Source organism: Gymnodraco acuticeps, unplaced genomic scaffold (assembly GCF_902827175.1).
Source record: "Gymnodraco acuticeps unplaced genomic scaffold, fGymAcu1.1, whole genome shotgun sequence".
NCBI lineage: Eukaryota > Metazoa > Chordata > Actinopteri > Perciformes > Bathydraconidae > Gymnodraco > Gymnodraco acuticeps.
In genome coordinates, this window is record NW_022991077.1 from 22,373 (window position 1) to 42,461 (window position 20,089).

General features: G+C 42.5%; 1 protein-coding gene across 2 annotated transcripts in view; it reads left to right on the forward strand.

Moving 5' to 3' along the window:
* The first annotated feature begins 2,712 nt into the window (after window positions 1-2,712).
* Window positions 2,713-20,089, forward strand: part of LOC117560038 (atrial natriuretic peptide receptor 1-like) — a 28,143-nt gene continuing 10,766 nt past the window's right edge. The window contains exons 1-2 of one of the 2 annotated variants that reach the window (XM_034236789.1): window positions 2,713-2,963; window positions 7,464-8,236. In XM_034236789.1, coding sequence (XP_034092680.1) covers window positions 7,522-8,236 — 715 coding nt within the window. In that variant the 5' untranslated portion in view covers window positions 2,713-2,963; window positions 7,464-7,521. Of the gene's footprint in view, window positions 3,070-7,463; window positions 8,237-20,089 lie in introns of both variants that reach the window. The other variant, XM_034236788.1, reaches the window with a different exon arrangement.

Consider the following 20,089-nt stretch of genomic DNA (forward strand, 5'->3'; position numbering starts at 1 on the left):
TGTGTGCGTCACTCTTTAGTGTCCCCTGGTCTCCCAGCTGTGTGCGTCACTCTTTAGTGTCCCCTGGTCTCCCAGCTGTGTGCGTCACTCTTTAGTGTCCCCTGGTCTCCCAGCTGTGTGCGTCACTCTTTAGTGTCCCCTGGTCTCCCAGCTGTGTGCGTCACTCTTTAGTGGCCCCTGGTCTCCCAGCTGTGTGCGTCACTCTTTAGTGTCCCCTGGTCTCCCAGCTGTGTGCGTCACTCTTTAGTGTCCCCTGGTCTCCAGCTGTGTGCGTCACTCTTTAGTGTCCCCTGGTCTCCAGCTGTGTTTTGAGCTTCTTCAGCGTTTTGTATCTGCTTGTATAGCTTTTAGTAAACGCAGCATGTCTCCTCAAGTTGCTGAATGTTCTCTAAACGCTGCATGTGTTGTCAAGTTGCTGAAGATGTTTATTCATGTGGAACATTTGTGTTTTTATATCTGCATTGTTTCTGAAGCTGCAGCGCATTTCTCCTGATGGGAGAGTTTTAGATGTTGCAACGTGTTTGCACCTGTCGGCAAACTGGTCTAAAATAACAAATAACAACAAGTTGCATTGGTTTCAGACTTCATGAAACAAATGCAAAGAAAACCCTTTCATTTGAAGCCCCACTGTTGTCTGTGAATAAACCTCCTGTCCTGCCTGCACACGTTCATGTCTGGGAAAACACATTCTACAGTATATTCCTGATGTGGAGCGATATATATTAAGCGTGCAGCAGCTGTGAGAAATAATTTCTCCAAAACAACAAGGCCTCTTCCCCCAGAGCCCAGCAGGGGGCAGGAGAGATGCTCATGCTAAATCACTGACTGAGTGATGTATTTGATACTTCACTTTAAATTCAATGCATAACAGAATAACTGAGACACTGTGAGGGAAACACTCAGAGAACTCAATAACTGCAGGATGTTTGTGTGAAATGATGATACCACTCTTCTGTCGGTACGGTACACATTAAGATTGACTAACAGTGGTGTAAAGTAACTAAGTACATTTACTCAAGTACTGTATTTAAGAACAATTTTGAGGTACTTGTACTCTCCCACCAAATTAGAGACACTACATACTGATATACACCTGAACATCAGCAGGAGAGGACTCTTTAAAGTAGAGACACTACATACTGATATACACCTGAACATCAGCAGGAGAGGACTCTTAAAGTAGAGACACTACATACTGATATACACCTGAACATCAGCAGGAGAGGACTCTTTAAAGTAGAGACACTACATACTGATATACACCTGAACATCAGCAGGAGAGGACTCTTTAAAGTAGAGACACTACATACTGATATACACCTGAACATCAGCAGGAGAGGACTCTTTAAAGTAGAGACACTACATACTGATATACACCTGAACATCAGCAGGAGAGGACTCTTTAAAGTAGAGACACTACATACTGATATACACCTGAACATCAGCACGAGAGGACTCTTTAAAGTAGAGACACTACATACTGATATACACCTGAACATCAGCAGGAGAGGACTCTTTAAAGTAGAGACACTACACACTGATATACACCTGAACATCAGCAGGAGAGGACTCTTTAAAGTAGAGACACTACATACTGATATACACCTGAACATCAGCAGGAGAGGACTCTTTAAAGTAGAGACACTACATACTAATATACACCTGAACATCAGCAGGAGGGGACTCTTTAAAGTAGAGACAGAGCCCCTTTAATGTTGTTGTTTTATTGATCTGAGGGATTGAGAGCAGCACTGATTAAAGATTGGACGTTTGTAAAATATAATGACAGCCGTCATAATGAGGGCAAAGGGACGGACACACAGAGGCTGCTGTACTTTATGTACTCTGTACTCTCAATGTTACTGAAGTCATATTAATGATCTACTTTATAGTGAAGCACCTTTCAGACATTGCAGCTCAAAGTGATTTACAAAAAGGGAAAATAAAGACAATTTGTCACAATGAATGTAATTAATGGATGATAATATTAAAAGTAAGATACAAATCTAGATTTGACAAAAACATTACGAGAAATAGAATACATAGAATTATTCATAAAATAGAACAGATTTTTATGAAGTTTTGGATCGATTTTGACGATTTAGGGACTCTGGATCATTTGGATTGGATTGAATTGAAAATAAAGTGTCCACAGTAGATCTTGTGCTCTCTATATCCAACTCTACTCATGGTAGTCAATGAGTAGCCCACAGAGACAACAAATATGGCCACTTTCTAGCTAAAACTGTTTTTATCTAGAAAATGTCAGAAATGGATTCAGCATCCTCAATAACACTCCAAAACTGTCCAAATCAACCAAGCCATTTGTATCTATTGTGTGCATAGGCTGTAATGCCATTGATGCTAATTAATGCAATTTATGCTAATTGTTCAAATGTCCCAACATATGCAGGTTAGCATCCAGTAGTTTGGGGTCCTGAACTCCGGGCTCTCAGTGCTGGTAAACTGCATCTCCGTCAATTGTTTCCACCTTTCCTGGCTCACTTTCCTTCCTTCCTCCCCCCTCCCCGGTCTGCCAGCTCTCCGCCCATGCACACAGTCTTTCAGTCACACACACACACACACACACACACACACACACACACACACACACACACACACACACACACACACACACACACACCACACACACACACACACCACACACACACACACCACACACACACACACACACACGCACACACACACACACACACACACACACACACACACCACACACACACACACATATACACATACACAACACACTCTCACACACACTTCAGATCACCTGCGGATGGATTTTTAAAACGCGAATCAAGCGGAGGCAGACGGACATGGATCAGCTGTTTGAGGGACTTTTTTAACCTTTTAATCCGAATGGCACTTACCAGTCGCCGTGGAACATGTGGATTACTACCGTTTAAACCGCGAACGTGAAGAGGACACGGAGATTTTGGCAGGTGAACCCGATTAACTGTCCGATAATCAAAGTAACGGAGTACTGAAGTGCAATTTTGAAGGACTTATACTTTACATTTTCTCGTTCTACTCCTCTACAGTTCAGAGGTAAATGGTGTACTTTCCCTCCACTACATGTATTTAATACCTTTAGTTACTTCACAGATGTGGATGAATGATGTGAAATATAATCAAGTGTTAAATCTTTAGTTCCACCTGGAGTAAATCCACAAGCTGCCCTGTAGTATACAAAGTCATTCAAACTAGCTGCACCTTTACTAGCTTTGAGAACACTTTCATGATCAATCATTATAAAACATATATATATTATTCTGAAATGGACCATTCTGCACAACGACTACTTTTACTGTCGCTACTTTCACTATATTTTGATGATAATACTTTTCTACTTTCACTTGAGGAACATTTTGAATGCAGAACTTTTACTGTAACAGAGTATTCCTACACTCTGGTACTTCTACTTTGACTCAAGTACAAGATCTGAGTACTTCTACTTTTACTCAAGTACACGATCTGAGTACTTCTACTTTTACTCAAGTACAAGCTCTGAGTACTTCTACTTTTACTCAAGAACAAGATCTGAGTACTTCTACTTTTACTCAAATACAAGATCTGAGTACTTCTACTTTTACTCAAGAACAAGATCTGAGTACTTCTACTTCTCTCTCCTCAAAGCGCTAATGGATCCCTCTTATAGGGACTATAACTCTTCTCCTGAAGCTCAAGGACAGCCGTTAAAACAAAGAAACAGATTGAATGGTTTCTGCCAGGGAAGACATGATTTCACAGGAAACACAACACACACAGGATAGCATCTAGCAACAGCAGCAGCCCAACATATATCAGCGTTTCCCGCTCAGCTGTCAGCGGGTTTGCGTGTGAAATGAATGTGTAGATATGGCAATGAAAATATAAAGTCTTGTATGTATGTGTGGAATATAAAAGCCCTCACAAAGAGAAGCTCTATGCAGAAACAGAGGAGCGTTATTTAAAAAAGTGAATTAATGAAATCTGTCTGTATACGAATTAAGAGAAGGAAGATCACTGTGACTATAGAATCATCCGGATAGAGGTCGGACAGCTAATGCTAACTGAGTGCATACAAAACGTCTTATCATGCATAATTAATCTCCCAGTATATGTTCGTATACTGCCATTTCTCCTGTTTCAACCCGTATTCCCAGTGTGTGTGTTCCTGTACTTCAACACATTCAGCGTCTCTTGCTGATGTTTCCACGTCTCTCTGTTAGTTTAAAATGTAATCCCATGGTCCTTCTTGTTGTGTTGTCTCATGGTCAGACAGTGACATACAGTAACACATCCTCACAACCATGCTTTCAGGTTTAAAGTGAAAAATATACGGCTCCTCTACAGGTTAAGTTAATAGTTTGCGGTCGCTCGTATCCTCCAAAGATGGCCGACTTGCAGTTGTTGACGTCACATCCTAATTAGGCTATATCAATATTGTGATATCGTGTTAGGTATGATGGCCTTCGTGTTGTTTTGTCCTGGTTTAAAGTCTTCATTACAGGAAAGTGGTGTACTTGATTACTTTTCTCTACCCTCTCTCAGTGATGTCTTCGGGGAGTTTTTCTCCCACGACTTGGCGCGGCCCTGAACTCACAAAGGCCACTCAGGGCCGACAGACATTATTACAGTCGCTCGACCGTGACCAACCAAAGCAGGTCTGACTATTATATTTAATTACAGGAGAAAGGACACATCAATGTTGAAGCAAGAAATCTCTCAGACCTAACAACGACGTCTTAGAGCTGCAACGATAAATCCACAACCAGAAACAAATGAAATTCTTAGTTTTTAAAGCAAAACCAGCAAGAAATGTAAGTAATCTGTCGACTCATGGATCAAATCAAATCAAACCAAAGTTTATTTATAAAGCACATTTAAAATCGATTTTTGGTTGAGCCAAAGTGCTGTACATGTAATAAATACTACAATCACTTTAAAACACATTACTACAATCACAATAAAAGACAATAAATTACAACAGATATATAAAAAACACAGGGAAAAGTCAGGAGTCGCGCTTCACTCTGACTAAAAGGCCAGGGAGAAGAAGTGTGTTTTAAGAGTAGATTTAAAAGCCCCCAGGGTCTGGGCCGACCTCACATGGAGGGGCAGAGTGTTCCAGAGCCTGGGGCCAGCCGCTGCGAAGGTTCGGTGACCTCGGGTTTTGAGCCTGGTCTTAGGCACTATCAACAGCAGCTGGTCAGCAGACCTTAAGGCTCTGCCTGGGGTGTAGCGATGGAGGAGTTCAGCTATATAGGCAGGAGCCTGCCCATTTAGGGCTTTAAAAACAAATAAAAGGAGTTTAAAATCTATTCTGAACCAAACTGGAAGCCAGGGCAGTGAGGCCAGAATTGGGGTGATGTGGTCACGCTTTTTGTGGCCAGTGAGTAGACGTGCAGCTGCATTCTGAGCTAGCTGGAGGTGTCTAATTGAGGCCTGGTCCATACCCACATACAGAGCGTTGCAGTAATCCAGTCTCGAGGTAACAAAGGCGTTAATAACCCTTTCTAGGTCTTTAAAGATAAAACGACTTGGTCTTAGCCAATAGTCGTATTTTTAAAAAAAAAGCAGGTTTTGACTACAGTGCTAACCTGCTTATCGAATTTAAAAGCGCTGTTGAAGGTCACTCCAAGGTTCGTAACAGAGGGGAGGATATTATTTTTGAGGGAGCCCAGAATATCAACCTGGAAGGCTGGAGGTTGGGGTCCAAAAAAGATAACCTCAGTCTTGTTCTCATTGAGGTTGAGGAATTGATGGCTCAGCCAGGATTTGATTTCTGCTAAGCAGTTCATCAATAGCTGTAATGAGTTGACATTTGAATTGAGAGGCAGATAGATCTGTACATCGTCGGCGTAACAATGGAAGGGGATGTTGTGTTTTGTGAAAATTGAGCCTAGGGGCAGTATGTACGGTAAAAGGATGGGGCCCAGAATCGAGCCTTGGGGAACCCCACAGGTAAGAGGTGCTTTGGCAGAGGAGAAGGCACCTAGCTGCACTGAGAAGCTACGGTCTGTCAGGTAGGACCTGAACCATGCAAGGGCAGAGCCTGTGATGCCTGCGGACTGTTCAAGCCGTGACAACAGGATGCTATGGTCCACAGTGTCAAAGGCAGCTGTCAGGTCCAACAGCACCAGGACAGCTGGGCTACCTGAGTCGGCGGCTAGGAGCAGATCATTAAAAACTCTTTAAAGGGCTGTTTCAGTGCTATGCATAGGTTTGAAGCCAGACTGAAACTTTTCATGGATGCCACGCGTGGTTAAAAAAGACTGCAGCTGGGCGTCGACTACTCGCTCCAGGGCTTTAGATGGATGATGTAATGCGTTGTTATTTGGAGCACTATCAAGCAGTCAAACCCCAATATGTTCAGCTTATTAACATACAAGGCTAAGAAAAGCTGCAAATCATGTGAGAAGCTTAACCCAACAAGTGGAAAAAATGATAAATCAACGGTCTTTTTGCAGCTTGAATCTCAAATACAGTTGAGCAGAAGTGTAAAACAATCAAAATCATTTTTGCTCTCTCAGTTGATTCCTCACTCCATCATGCTTTTTTGTTTACTTGTATTTATAGCAAATACATCTGTTGACAGTCCACATATTTATATATTATTACAATAAACAGTATTTTATTATTCCACTGTGCCGCATGTGTGACTGGAGGAGCCACACACAGTCTAGTATTCGACATACTTATCTCATCTTATTCTACTTCTTCCGCCGCAAATGTTGTCATGCTACTCGTCCGGCAGCGTTGACACGAAACACACAAAAACACATCAAAACATGCGGAGTGACCGGGATCGGGTTGCTAGGTCTTTTATAAGAGATTCGCCTAGCCGTTTTCACATTTGCCCCATAGGTCTGTCTCTCGTTCACTGGCAGGGCGTTGCCGTGGAAACGCTTTGATCTTTGAACACACCTGTCGGACATTAACTGAATCCAGTGGTGATATAAAGATGTTCAGAAACGATGCGGGAATGTGGTACAATAATCCAAAAATGTAATAGATAACCAGTTCAAATAGTCAGCTAAAAGTGAGCTAAAAGGAATGGATATTATTTGCTGTACCTTAACAATACAACTAATGCTATTAATACTTACTCAGCGGGGCTAATGTTAGCATCGAGATGCCAAGTCTCAGTCACACAGTCAACATTTCTCTGAATTTTCTAGTTTGACATATTGTTGTGTCTCATTCTGTTTTAATTTCACCATTGTGTCACTAGCTCTATTTCATTGCTCTATTTTACCTCCTTGTTTCTTTTAATGTCTTCATCGTCTGTTGCTCTGTTGGAGGAGCCCGGGAAGTCAGATTTTCATTGCTACGCTTTAGCTGTTTAGCATTTTAAAAATAAAGCCTTGGAACTAAAATAACATTTCATCCCAACTCGAATAACTGGGCTTCATTTATGTTGCATGGGTTGTTAATGTCTCCCCTGTGTGTCTCCACAGTTAACCGGGATAAATAATTCAGCTGTGGTGGAAGTGGACTCCCTGCTGGTTCTGGAGGATGGCGGGCTGGAATCAGGGCGCCGCTCTCCCACTGGTTCTGATGGTTCTGCTTGACCTTCAGCGGGTCGCCGGACGATCGCCCCACGAAACGCAGAAGAACATCACGCTGGCCGTCATCTTGCCCCAGAACAACACAAACTACCCGTGGGCATGGCCTCGCGTCGGGCCCGCCCTGGAGCGAGCCGTCAGAACCGTGAACGCCGACGCCTCGCTGCTCCCGGACCACGTCCTCATCTACCGCTTCAACAGCAGCGAGGACAAGGGCGGCGTCTGCTCCGAGTCGCTCGCCGCGCTCATGGCTGTTGACCTGAAGCTAACGTACGACCCGTGGGCTTTCATCGGGCCGGGCTGCTCCTACACCTCGTCGCCCGTCGGCCTCTTCACCACCCACTGGGACGTTCCCATGGTTACAGCGGGCGCCTCGGCGGTCGCCTTTGACGGCGGCGTCTACCCGTCCATCACCAACACGGGCCCGACGCACAAGAAGCTCGGGAAGTTCGCCCTGCGGATCTGCGAGCACTTCGGGTGGCGGGAACACGTGATGCTCATTTTCAGCGACAAAAAGGAAGACGACCGGCCGTGCTACTTTGCGGTCGAGGGTTTGCACGCGGAGCTGGAGAGCATCAACATCACGCTGGAGGAGCGAGTGTTCGCGGAGAACAAACCGGTCAACTACTCGCAGATCATCCTCGATATCCAGAACGATGGCCGAGGTGAGTCTCCGTCCACGCAAACTTAACACGAAGAGTAAGGACATGTGAGTTTGGTAGATTAAGATAAGACTTTATTTATCACGAAGGAAATAGTTGAGCCAGAGTTACAACAATACAATAAACACAGCAGCACAATAATACACTAACAGTGCAGTTAACAGAGCAATTAAATATCTACAGGAAACAAAGACGGTCACGTAATTAATGTAAAATACTTTACAGTGACGAGCAGTATTTAGTAGTGCAAAAGAACGTAGTGGTAGATATACGTAATTTCCCATTCTTATAGAACATTATTCATATTAATAATAATATTGCACATGTTGTATAGCAGAGAGTTTGTTATGATATTTATTTCGCACATAGTGGTGGAAGACCTTACTGAAGGGGGAGGAGTTATAGAGCTTGATGGCCACTGGGAGGAAAGACCTCCTGTGGCGCTCCGTGTTGGTCTTATTTCTTTGTTGTAACAATGCTTCTTGGCATTACATCTTATACCGTTTTCTTACCTTTGAAATGGTGCCACATGTGTGGGATGAGCAGCTGAGCTGAGTATGCAGGTTGAGGTTGCGCCCATGAAAAATGTGACAAATCTCCTCAACAGCTTTTTGTTATGCTGTTGACTCTTGTTCGGTGTTTTCAGGACATATGTTCCATTAAAGCTCACCAGAGTATAAAGGAGGTGAACTGCACTCGTATGATTGTGATTGGATGTTACTGGCTCGCATCAATGAGCCAATGATCAGCTGACTTTAATGCTAATACAATCTAGCTTCCTCTTTGTGGCACCTACAGTGTGATATTAGATTACAATCAGGAGAGACTCATGTTTTGTTTAGAGAGCGCTCATCATGAGCTGTTTCATGTGGAGCAGGGGTGTCAAACTCAATTTAATCGCGGGCCACATCAGCATTATGGCTGCACTCAAAGGGCCGGTTGTAACTTCAAGACTATTTAAAAATACATAACCATATAAATATATAAAATAATATAACATCTTCAAAAAATAAATCTGAGAAAAGGCACATTCTAAGAAAAAAGCCATATTTAGAAGAAAACAAGTGAAATTCTGAGAAAAAAGTCTAATTTGAGATGCATTGTGGGACATGCAGTTTATGGGCAACGTGCTTCTGTAAATCATGTAACCGTATAATAAACATATTATATTCTTTGCAAGCTCTTGTGGGGCCACAGAAAATGAAGTCACGGGCCGGATTTGGCCCCCGGGCCTTGAGTTTGACACCCCTGATGTGGAGTGAATGAATTCAGTCTTCCTGATGGAACTCGCGCTGAGCTTCATTCAGATTTACTTTATTGGCCCCAAATTGGGAAATTGTTTTGCAGAGAAGACTTCAATTGGTTCCATGATGTCTGTAGTTCTACACTAAGTGTAATTATTGAGCCAAACGATCAGTGTTTATTGAACGATGCTCTGCCTGTCACTGATGTGTTGAGCTTTTACCTCCTGTAAATGGACGATACGTCCCTTTCTTCTCCCGTCTCCACTAATCCAATCCTGAAAAGATTCCTTCAGATACAAAGTGAACGGTGCGTCCTCTCACTGCCTTTTTTTCATCCTGCGTTGTTCAAACATCTAATCATGGGCTTATTAGGCATCGTTAAAATGCAGTTTGAGGCTGCAGGAGTGAGCTCAGCGTGGATGTCATATAATGACAGAGAAAGCAAACCTGCAGAGCGACAGAGTGAGAACACAGCGGGGGGTGAGAGTGTAGCAGAGTCTAATCAACACTTCCTTTGAAACACCTGCACACAATCACAGCTGTAACGCTCATCCAGGACGCATGCATGAAGGGTTCAGTCTACTTCTGAAATCATTTAAAAAGCACTTCCTTTAATAACATCCATGTTATACTTCCCAGCTTGGCAAACCAGAAGCTGATGTTTTATCTTCCTCTGTGTATTCACCCTATGCTAATTGCTGCTACTCTGCAGAGCGTCACCGGCTTTTCCTGCCGAGACACAGATTGTACGCTTTTTATTTAATGTTCCTCTGTCAGACGTTCAGTGGGACATTATCGGACGTTCAGGGGGACATTATCGGACGTTCAGGGGGACATTATCGGACGTTCAGAGGGACATTATCGGACGTTCAGGGGGACATTATCGGACGTTCAGAGGGACATTATCGGACGTTCAGGGGGACATTATCGGACGTTCAGAGGGACATTATCGGATGGTCAGAGGGACATTATCGGACGTTCAGAGGGACATTATCGGATGGTCAGAGGGACATTATCGGACGTTCAGGGGGACATTATCGGACGTTCAGGGGGACATTATCGGACGTTCAGAGGGACATTATCGGACGTTCAGAGGGACATTATCGGACGTTCAGGGGGACATTATCGGACGTTCAGGGGGACATTATCGGACGTTCAGAGGGACATTATCGGACGTTCAGAGGGACATTATCGGACGGTCAGAGGGACATTATCGGACGGTCAGAGGGACATTATCGGACGTTCAGGGGGACATTATCGGACGGTCAGAGGGACATTATCGGACGGTCAGAGGGACATTATCGGACGGTCAGAGGGACATTATCGGACGGTCAGAGAGACGTCATCAGACGGTTAGAGAGACGTTATCAGACGGTCAGAGGGACATTATCTGCCTGAGGCTCCATCACTGCAGCACAGACTGAAATGTGATCCGATCGATGCCTCGGGGCCACAGTGGAAAGGCTGCAGCACTAAATGACGCTGCACATTTCCAGAATGGAGGAAGGTGCTTAGCAGCAGCTGCTGTAGTCTTCAAAGGTCTCCTCTCATGCAAAATGCACTTTTAATGCCTGTTACGCCCCGGTGTGTCCCCGGTGTGTGTCCCCGGTGTGTGTCCCCGGTGTGTATCCCCGGTGTGTGTCCCGGTGTGTGTCCCCGGTGTGTGTCCCCCCAGTGTGTCCCCGGTGTGTGTGTCCGGTGTGTGTGTCCGGTGTGTGTGTCCGGTGTGTGTGTCCGGTGTGTGTGTCCGGTGTGTCCCCCCAGTGTGTCCCCGGTGTGTCCCCGGTGTGTCCCCGGTGTGTCCCCGGTGTGTCGGGACACTCACAAAGTGTCAGAAAGCAAAACCCTCCTGATCCTAACACATCTCCTCTGGCTGAGGAGACCTCTCTGCTCCAGCTTTTCTAGGTATTCAATCTAGTATTTAATATTCCATGCCTCACATACTTATGTATATATATGAACTTGCTTTATATTTTGTTACAGTACATTGGTAATTCAACATGTATATTTTCTACTTTCTTGTTTATTTCTAGTCTTTACATTTTTATTGTACGATGCCATGTATTTTTCTGCAACACAAACAGTACTTCTTATCTTACCCAAATCTCTAAAAACAGGGGTACAACGGGTGTTTTTTAATAAACTTGTATAGCTCTGAGACCTATAATATATGCCTACAATTAGTATAATAGGAGACCTTTTAAGGCGAGACGCTGCCGGGAACAACATGTCTTCTTTCACACTATAGTGCAAAGAAAACCTCTAAAATCCACATCCAGGAGTTCATCTCACGAACTGTGTCTGGTTGTCTCTGCAGATTTCTCCTAAATTCACTATAGCATCACATAACGCCTCATTTGCATATTTAATCATAACATGTCCGAAAACTTGTAACTGTGTTAATGTCAGTGATGAAGTGGGGGGGGGGTTCATGGTGATATCTGTTAGTTAAATATTTGACTCTGTTCCCCTGCAGTGTTACAACAGGTATGAGTTTTACAGTCCAGATCTTTAAAGGCCGGTCCCTCACACACATCAAACTGAACACACTCATTCCTCTCTATATTCTGAAGCTTTTCACATTCACACACTCATTCACACACTCATTCACACACACACGATGACTGAACACATGCAGCACGTGTGTTTTTATGTCAGTGTTTTCTGGTTTATGCAAAGATGCAAAGAGATTCCCCTCTAACCCGTATCTGTAAAGAATCTAACATGAAACAACATGAACCCGTCTTTATCACATGGTCATGTTGCTGTGATGGAAATGAATGCATATATCAAATAAGAGAATGTCTCATTTGCATATTTAAACACAACATGTCAGAAAACTGTGATATAAAAAAGATTGGCTGTTTTACATAAAAGTAATTATTATGTGCAGCTCCTCGTGTCTAAACTACGTCTAAATGAATATGAAACAAATACATTTTAAATAAGATGGAAACATATTCGATTAATTCAGATTTATTTAGATTTATTCAACGCAGGATTTTTGTTAGACATGCTGAAGGCAAGCTGTAGCAAGATAAAACACACCTGTGAAGAAAATATTACAATCTGATCCACAAACAAGACCTTGCTTTGTAGAGCAGATTTTTAACCAGGAACAAATATGAATTTGACTTTGAGAGAAAACGCCTCTTGGGTAATACAGTGCTGTCACTGAGCGGAGGTTTAGTAAGGGAGTCATAAATCCACCTCACTGCTTCTTCCTCTATCTGGAGGTATAAATCTGTGAGCGGCACAAACACACAGCGGTTCCCACACTGCCTCTTGACAGGACATTTATTAACAGAGGTCAGCGCCTGCTGCCTTATATGGAAACTACAGTCCTCCTATCAGATCTGTAGGTATTTCCTGAAAAACACACTCGGGCTAATTTTACCTCTGCCTTCCGTCCCCTCAATCAAACATGCAGCGACTAAGAGCTGCTCCGAAGGACTCTGGAAACCACCGCAAACCAATCGCAGTGACGTCTCCTGTCTCGTGCTCTGTGTCATTAAAGCTCACCTTTTATACTTTATTTGAACAACATATTATAGGGAGCAGAAAGTCAGCTAAATGCTGTCGTGATTAAACTCCATGTTCCAAACCACATCAAGGATTCTCTCTGAAACAGCATGGAGCTCAAACTCTTTCTCTCTCAGGTGACTTCCTTTTATTTCCTGCTTCTTCACACACACTCTCTCCAGTACAGGTTAGCTCTGAGTGTTAGCATGCTAATGTAAACACAGACCATATTACTTCTTACGTCTTTCATTGTTTCTGACAGCAATGTTTCTGATTGGCCCGTGGGTGTAAAGCCCGCCCACATTTCAGATATATCGTCATGACGCAGCTAATCTGGATCAGCTCCGTTGTTCCCCCATTTTTAGAGATGTTGGTACGTAGGAAAAGAGAGAGGGTTTTATTTTCTGACACTTTGTGAGTCTCCTGACACAGCGGGGACACAGCGGGGACACATGTTTATGTATAGAAGACATCAGAAAGTGCATTTTGCATGATAGGAGACCTTTAACGCAGAGCCAGGCTTACACTGGAAGAAATACTGCTCCAGAAACAAGTCAAAGAATAATAAAAACAAGGTGTTTTCTCCTTTAATTTAATCCAGGCTGAAGACTTTTCTTTTTGCCGCTGCTTTTAATTAAGCTACTCATATTTTACACCGCACTGTAACTTTTATCCGTATATTTTTATGTCTATTTTAATGTATTTTGCTTTATGACTTTTAAGGCGAGACACGGCAGGCAAAAACATCGTTTTTCAAGTACTGGTCAATTTTGAGATTTTGTGCTATTTTGATTCCATAACATGTTTTCTTTCAGGCTTTTGGAAGGAAAACGTACAAAATACACATTTAAGTGTTTATTTTACTATAGTTTCTCTATTTGCGTCTGTAGATTTCTCCTAAATTCACCAAAAGTTAGCATTCTAACGTAACATAAAGTACCGCGACCGCTGTGTGCACCATGTCAACAGAGGTATCGCTGGAAAGCTGTGTCTCTCCTGCACAATCTCATCGGATCCAAATATGGTCATTTCCTTTGTATCAGCAACCAATCGTGAAAGCACAAAGGGGTCTTAAACCAAGAAACGAAATCTCATTGGCTGGTGTCAATTTCTGACAACGTGATTCGTTCAGATGCGTCACGTGGTGTGCTAAAACACTTCCTGGTTAGCTTTCAGCTAGAAATTGAAATCTCAAAATGCCAAAAGAACGGCGAAAAAAACGTTCACAGAGAAGACGACAACAATTGTCACTTGCTGAACATGAAATACCTTCACGGAGTGCGTCGAGGCGCAAGCTGTCATCCAAAGAACAGGAGGGTTTAGCTAGCGCCTCACTGCAATCTTTAAAGGTCGTTTTCTCAAAATGAGTTTTTTCTCCTACTCTGAGTTCGAAATTTCAACTTCAGTAGCACGTACATACACCAAACCTTCCAGTTATATTCCTATCAATATTATGAAGGCTTTTACAGAAGGGTTTGTTCATATATAATTCATAGCCTGAATTATACAACATTGTATACCTAAAAACATGGCGAAAATGGATATTTTAGGGCTGTTGACAGTATTTTCTGATTTATGGAGTGATAAAAAGAGATATCCAATATCCCTTCTGTGAAAACCTTAGATATTAATATGACTACAAAATGAAACAAGAATTTTGAACCTGGCTTTATCCAAAGTTCAGATTTCGATTCCTGAAATGTGTTAAAATATGTGCATATTTAATGAGATAATGGATAATTTGCATATTTAAACATGCTATTTCAGAAAACTTGTAATACAAAAGACAATTGCCTTATTGTAAGTAATTAACTGGAGACATTTCTAGCTGATACCTTTAAGTTAAAAAAATTACCCGATTCACCTGGGGTGTCTTGCCTTAAATGCCATTTTACAATGTGTTTCCACTGCACTATTTCTTAATGCTCTTAATTTCTTTCATTTTTGTAAAGCACTTTGAAATGCCTCGTGTTGAAAGGTGCTGTATAAACACAGACATGCCTTGCCTAATAAGTAAACACATCTCAGAGTCAGAATCCCTTTGTTCGTCCCTCAGAGGGGAACTGTGCCTTTGTTACAGCTGGAAAAGATCAGCCAAAAGAACAAGTGAGAATGTGCTTGTCAGGGTTTTGTCTAAACGTTTTAAAACCCCCTAGTAACTCTAATCTACTTATTTATGCAAATAGTCATCACCGCAATGTACATGATTTCATTTTACATTCTGTTCTTGTACATATCATATTCTATTGACATGTGTATATAGACTTCTTGCACTATTTTGTATGTTATTATACATGTTGCATTGTTGGAGGAGCTCAGGTCAGAAGGATTTCATTGCCATTTCCACTCTGTATCTGATGAGCTTAAGACGATAAAACCTTTGAACCTTTGAATAAACTGCTCTTCACGAGGGACTGTAGGGACGGCAGATGTTCAGAACAAGGTGTTATATTTCAGAGCTTCAGCGTAATGCTGATACTGGAAACAGGGTTTACTACAGCAGCGATGGCTTTTAGCGCAGCAATTATAGTGGGGGTTACTTTCTATTGATCTGCATTGGTGCAAGAGTGAGTCCTAAAACCTGGAAATGAGTCAGCATTTTAGTACTTCTTGTTACTTTCAATCCTGTTCACAATCAGAAAACCTTTATTCGCCCCACAGAGGGGACATTTACTTTGCTACAGCAGGAAAGAGCCACAGGCAGCTTCATGTTAACTAAGAGGCATGCATACAAACATATTTAAGATAACTAAATTACACAATTTACAAAATGAATGTAGGTTTAGTAGAGTATGAAAACCAAAGCTTTGTCATTAAACAGGAAGTAGTCGTTGAAAGAAATGATGTCCTGAAATGGGGACAATAGGTTTCTCTGATGGTATAACACCAGAGCTTATTTCAGTGCTTGAAAATTGATGTGCAAAAACAAATGAACAAACAATGCAACGTTTCCTCAATGCGTTGTGACTCTGAATGAATTCCCCTGCTCCGTGCTCCCGTAGGAACGAAAGAACCATCGCAGAATGCCTGAACACGGCTGCGGTTATTGTGAATCTGAGTGCACATTTTCAGTATTTCCGCAGCGCATTTCTGCATCGAACTGGTGAGAAATGGCTTTAAATATACAGTAATATTTGCTTAAACGGGGTATAGATTGAAAAGAAGTTCAGTACATGTGTTTAGTTGGTGATGTAGGTATTTATAAAGGATTGAAGTGGCTCTTTGGGAGGGTTGGTGGTTCCCTGCAGGAACACAGGGCCAGATGTTGGTGATTTGACTCTGTGTGTTGCAGTCCTGTCCGCTCGTGATAAGCACAGAGAGCATTTCCTGTCAATTACAGCCGACTGATGAGGGCACTTAAATCTGACCTGACCTTCCTCCTTCCCACAGTGCTGCTCCATTATATCCCAACCATCACTGAGCAAAGAAACAACATTTTACCCGTGGTTAGAACGAGTTCTCTTTATGATGCTTAATTCGTTTTTTTAAGGTTAATTCTTGAATAAATAATAGTGTTATATATCTTTAGTTAAGAATAGGAGCAAGCCGCTACAGAAAAATATGTAACACTGTCTGAAGATGTGGAACATATTTCTTTTATTCTAGAAATGTTTTAGAGGATCAGGAAATGAATAAGTACCCTGTATCAAGATTGATGCAAAACAAGTGACATTTGACCTTTTTTAGAGGTTTAGCAAAAAAAAGCCACCTTTGGGGTCATTTGGGTGGATTTTCCATATCTCTGGAATAGGGCTGAACGATATATCGTGTCATGGCGATAACCGCGATATGCGCATGCGCGATATTCACATCGCAGGGACATGCGATTTTATACATTTTTTATAATAATAATTTTTTTTGTTCTTCATTTTTTTAGGACGTGCGATATTAAGTAGGTACATTAACTCAAACATGTTACAATTATTTTTGCTGCTTGCTACAAAAGGAAAACTTCCACGGCTCTCATGTCAGGGGTACTTGAGTGAGTGACATGCAGGCTCTGCATGCACAGCAAACCACCAATCACAATCATTCTTGATCAGATCCCAGCAGGCCCCGCCCCGCTAGTTTGCAGACCATCAAAACACCGGTAAAAAATGAGCGAGGCACAGGAGGACAATACCGGCGAGAATGAAGATTTACTTCCAAAAAGAAAAGCAACATCTGCCATCTGGAAGTATTTTGGATCCAAAAAGGTTCTTCTCTTCTTCATTCACAGATTATTTGAGGGGAAGCAACACGCATTATGATGACATGTTAGATCATGACTTAAGGTACGATGAGTCAACCAGTTAAGATCAAGACGTCCGTGACTAAAATCCTTCATCCGGTTAAATATAGTTAAAAAAAAACGCAATATCGCAGGGGAAACAAATATCGCAATGTCAGTTTTTTTCAATATCGTGCAGCCCTACTCTGGAACCCATTGGTCGATTTTGATGATTGACATCTGATTGAACCGTTAGAGCCAATAGAATCGAAGGGAAAGTTCCACCGACGTTACCATTGAGAAGTGAAAGCTATGCGCACGCAGTCGAAAGCTACGCTCTGAAATCTGAAAACTGAAAACTAGGTTTATTGCTTATGGATTATCAGAAATCATTTCAAAGGGACACAGACACATTGGATTAACCGATTAACCTTCAGCAGCGTTTTTATCGTTTTAATGCCATTGAAGACCACTTTTGATCAAAAACAGTAAAAGGACATATTGCCGTGTTTCCTCCGTAATGCTACGTGTTGTGAAGTTTGGTTTTGTTTCCCATGTCGCGAGTTATGATCATACAGTGATGATACTAATACCTGTAGAATCTGTGGGATCTCAGCTTGCTAATCGATATCCATTTATGCAGATACGATAAGTAATAAGGGTATTTTACCGTGAGTTCTGTGCTAAGTGTGTTAGCATTTTTTCGCTCATGGCTCATTTAGACGCTTCTTGTGAGACTTGTGTTTTGTTTCGGTAAAAAATGGTTCGTATCGTCAGTTAGCTGAGTTTCTTCCCGTTAAGTGGGTATGACACATTAATAGCTTTTTAAATGTTAAGATGCCCTGAGACACAGTTTCGTGAAAGAAAAACCTGCAGCCCCCTCCACCGGGGGCTCTTGGGCTTAACAGGTTAATAACTGTTGATTAACCAAAATTGAATCCAAGTGAAGACAGAGCTTTTAAGATATGAGGATTTGCTGATCTGAGCTCTGACACTGATGGGTACCTTTTGTAGTCATGTTTTAATATTTGAGAGACTTTCTCTTTGGCCACTGGGACATAAACGTCCAAAACAAGCTCAGAGACAGACAGATTACAGATATCCATGTGTTGCTGGTAATACTGACAACCTAGTACGTTTCAATAATGCTTTCCAGTGGATCTGGGGTTCATTGATTAATGTAAAGACAGAGTCAAGACAGAGTTTCGGGTTCCAGCCCTTAAATATATCAAGTTTAGCTCCGATACTTGTCTTGGATGGTTATTTTTGATATTTTAGAGACTATCTTTGGCCACTAGGGGATCAAAAACATCCCAAAGATCTTCAATCTTATCTATCAATCTATCTTAAAGACAGATTATTGAACTCCATTTGTTGCTGACAACCCAGTCAGTTTCAATAATGCTTTTCAGTGGATCTGGGGTCACGCTGACCGGGTTAGTGCACAAGGTAATACTTGCACTCAGCCTCAGTACTCGTGTTATTGCACAGTTCAAAGCTGCTGAAGGTTGACACAAGTCCACCGTACAGACTGCACATTATGTCCGTCTACACACACGTCTTTTTCCCTATCACACACACACTTCTCCGGTGTATCTGCTGCTGAGTCGCTGGATAATGTGTCGGCCTGTGTAGCACAAACCCACCCGTCTCTGTCTGCTCTCTGTCCTTAAAGAGCGCTTTGGTTCGGATCCAGACAGGAACATCTGATGCAGCTCTAATAATGCAGATGAGTGTTTTCCACTGCATTTTCCTGGCGTCCGTGTCAGTGTGTGTGTGTGTGTGTGTGTGTGTGTGTGTGTGTGTGTGTGTGTGTGTGTGTGTGTGTGTGTGTGTGTGTGTGTGTGTGTGTGTGTGTGTGTGTGTGTGTGTTTGGTAGGGAACCGATTTGAATTGATCACAAACGGTAGCTCAGAAAACGTTTTTTTATCTTCCAATCTTTGTCCAGCAAGAAGGTCAGATGCTGTTGTTTGAGCTTATGCTGTTTCCTAAAGTACTTCTGTGTAGAAATGGAGCCTAAAGGCGTGTGTCTGTTTGGGCTACTTTATATTTGTTTCACATTGTTATCCTGAATGTCCTCTTCCAACATGAGAGTAACTGATAACAAAGGTATCCCAACTGCAGCTGTGAACATGACAGGATGTGTGATTACCTAGAAGAGCATTACATTACATTTAGCTGACGCTTTTATCCAAAGCGACTTACAATAAGTACATTCGACCAGGAAGACACAACCTTGAAGAAAACAGAATCATATAAGTACATCAGGTTTCATAGAGCCAAACATTTCAAGTGCTACTCAACTGGCTTTAGGTAAGCCAGTCCTTTATTAGTATAAAAGTGCTTCGTTAATAGTTCTAACGCTCGAAGTGGAGTCGAAAGAGATGAGTTTTCAGTCTGCGCCGGAAGGTGTGCAAGCTATCTGCCGTCCTGATGTCAATGGGGAGCTCATTCCACCATCTTGGAGCCAGGACAGCAAACCCACGTGTTTTTGCCGATGGGAACTTGGGTCCCCCTCGCAGCGAGGGCGCAACGAGTCGTTTGGCTGATGCAGAGCGTAGTGCACGCGCTGGGGTGTACGGTTTAACCATGTCCTGGATGTACGAAGGGCCAGATCTATTCACAGCATGGTAAGCAAGTACCAGTGTCTTGAAGTGGATTCTAGCAGTTACCGGAAGCCAGTGAAGGGAGCGGAGGAGCGGAGTGGTGTGGGAGAATTTAGGAAGGTTGAAGACCAGACGAGCCGCTGCATTCTGGATGAGCTGCAGAGGTCGGATGGCACATGCAGGTAGACCAGCCAGGAGGGAGTTGCAGTAGTCTAGGCGTGTCATCAGGACTGTTTGAGGCATATGATAGCTATGTGATTAACATGATGATTCA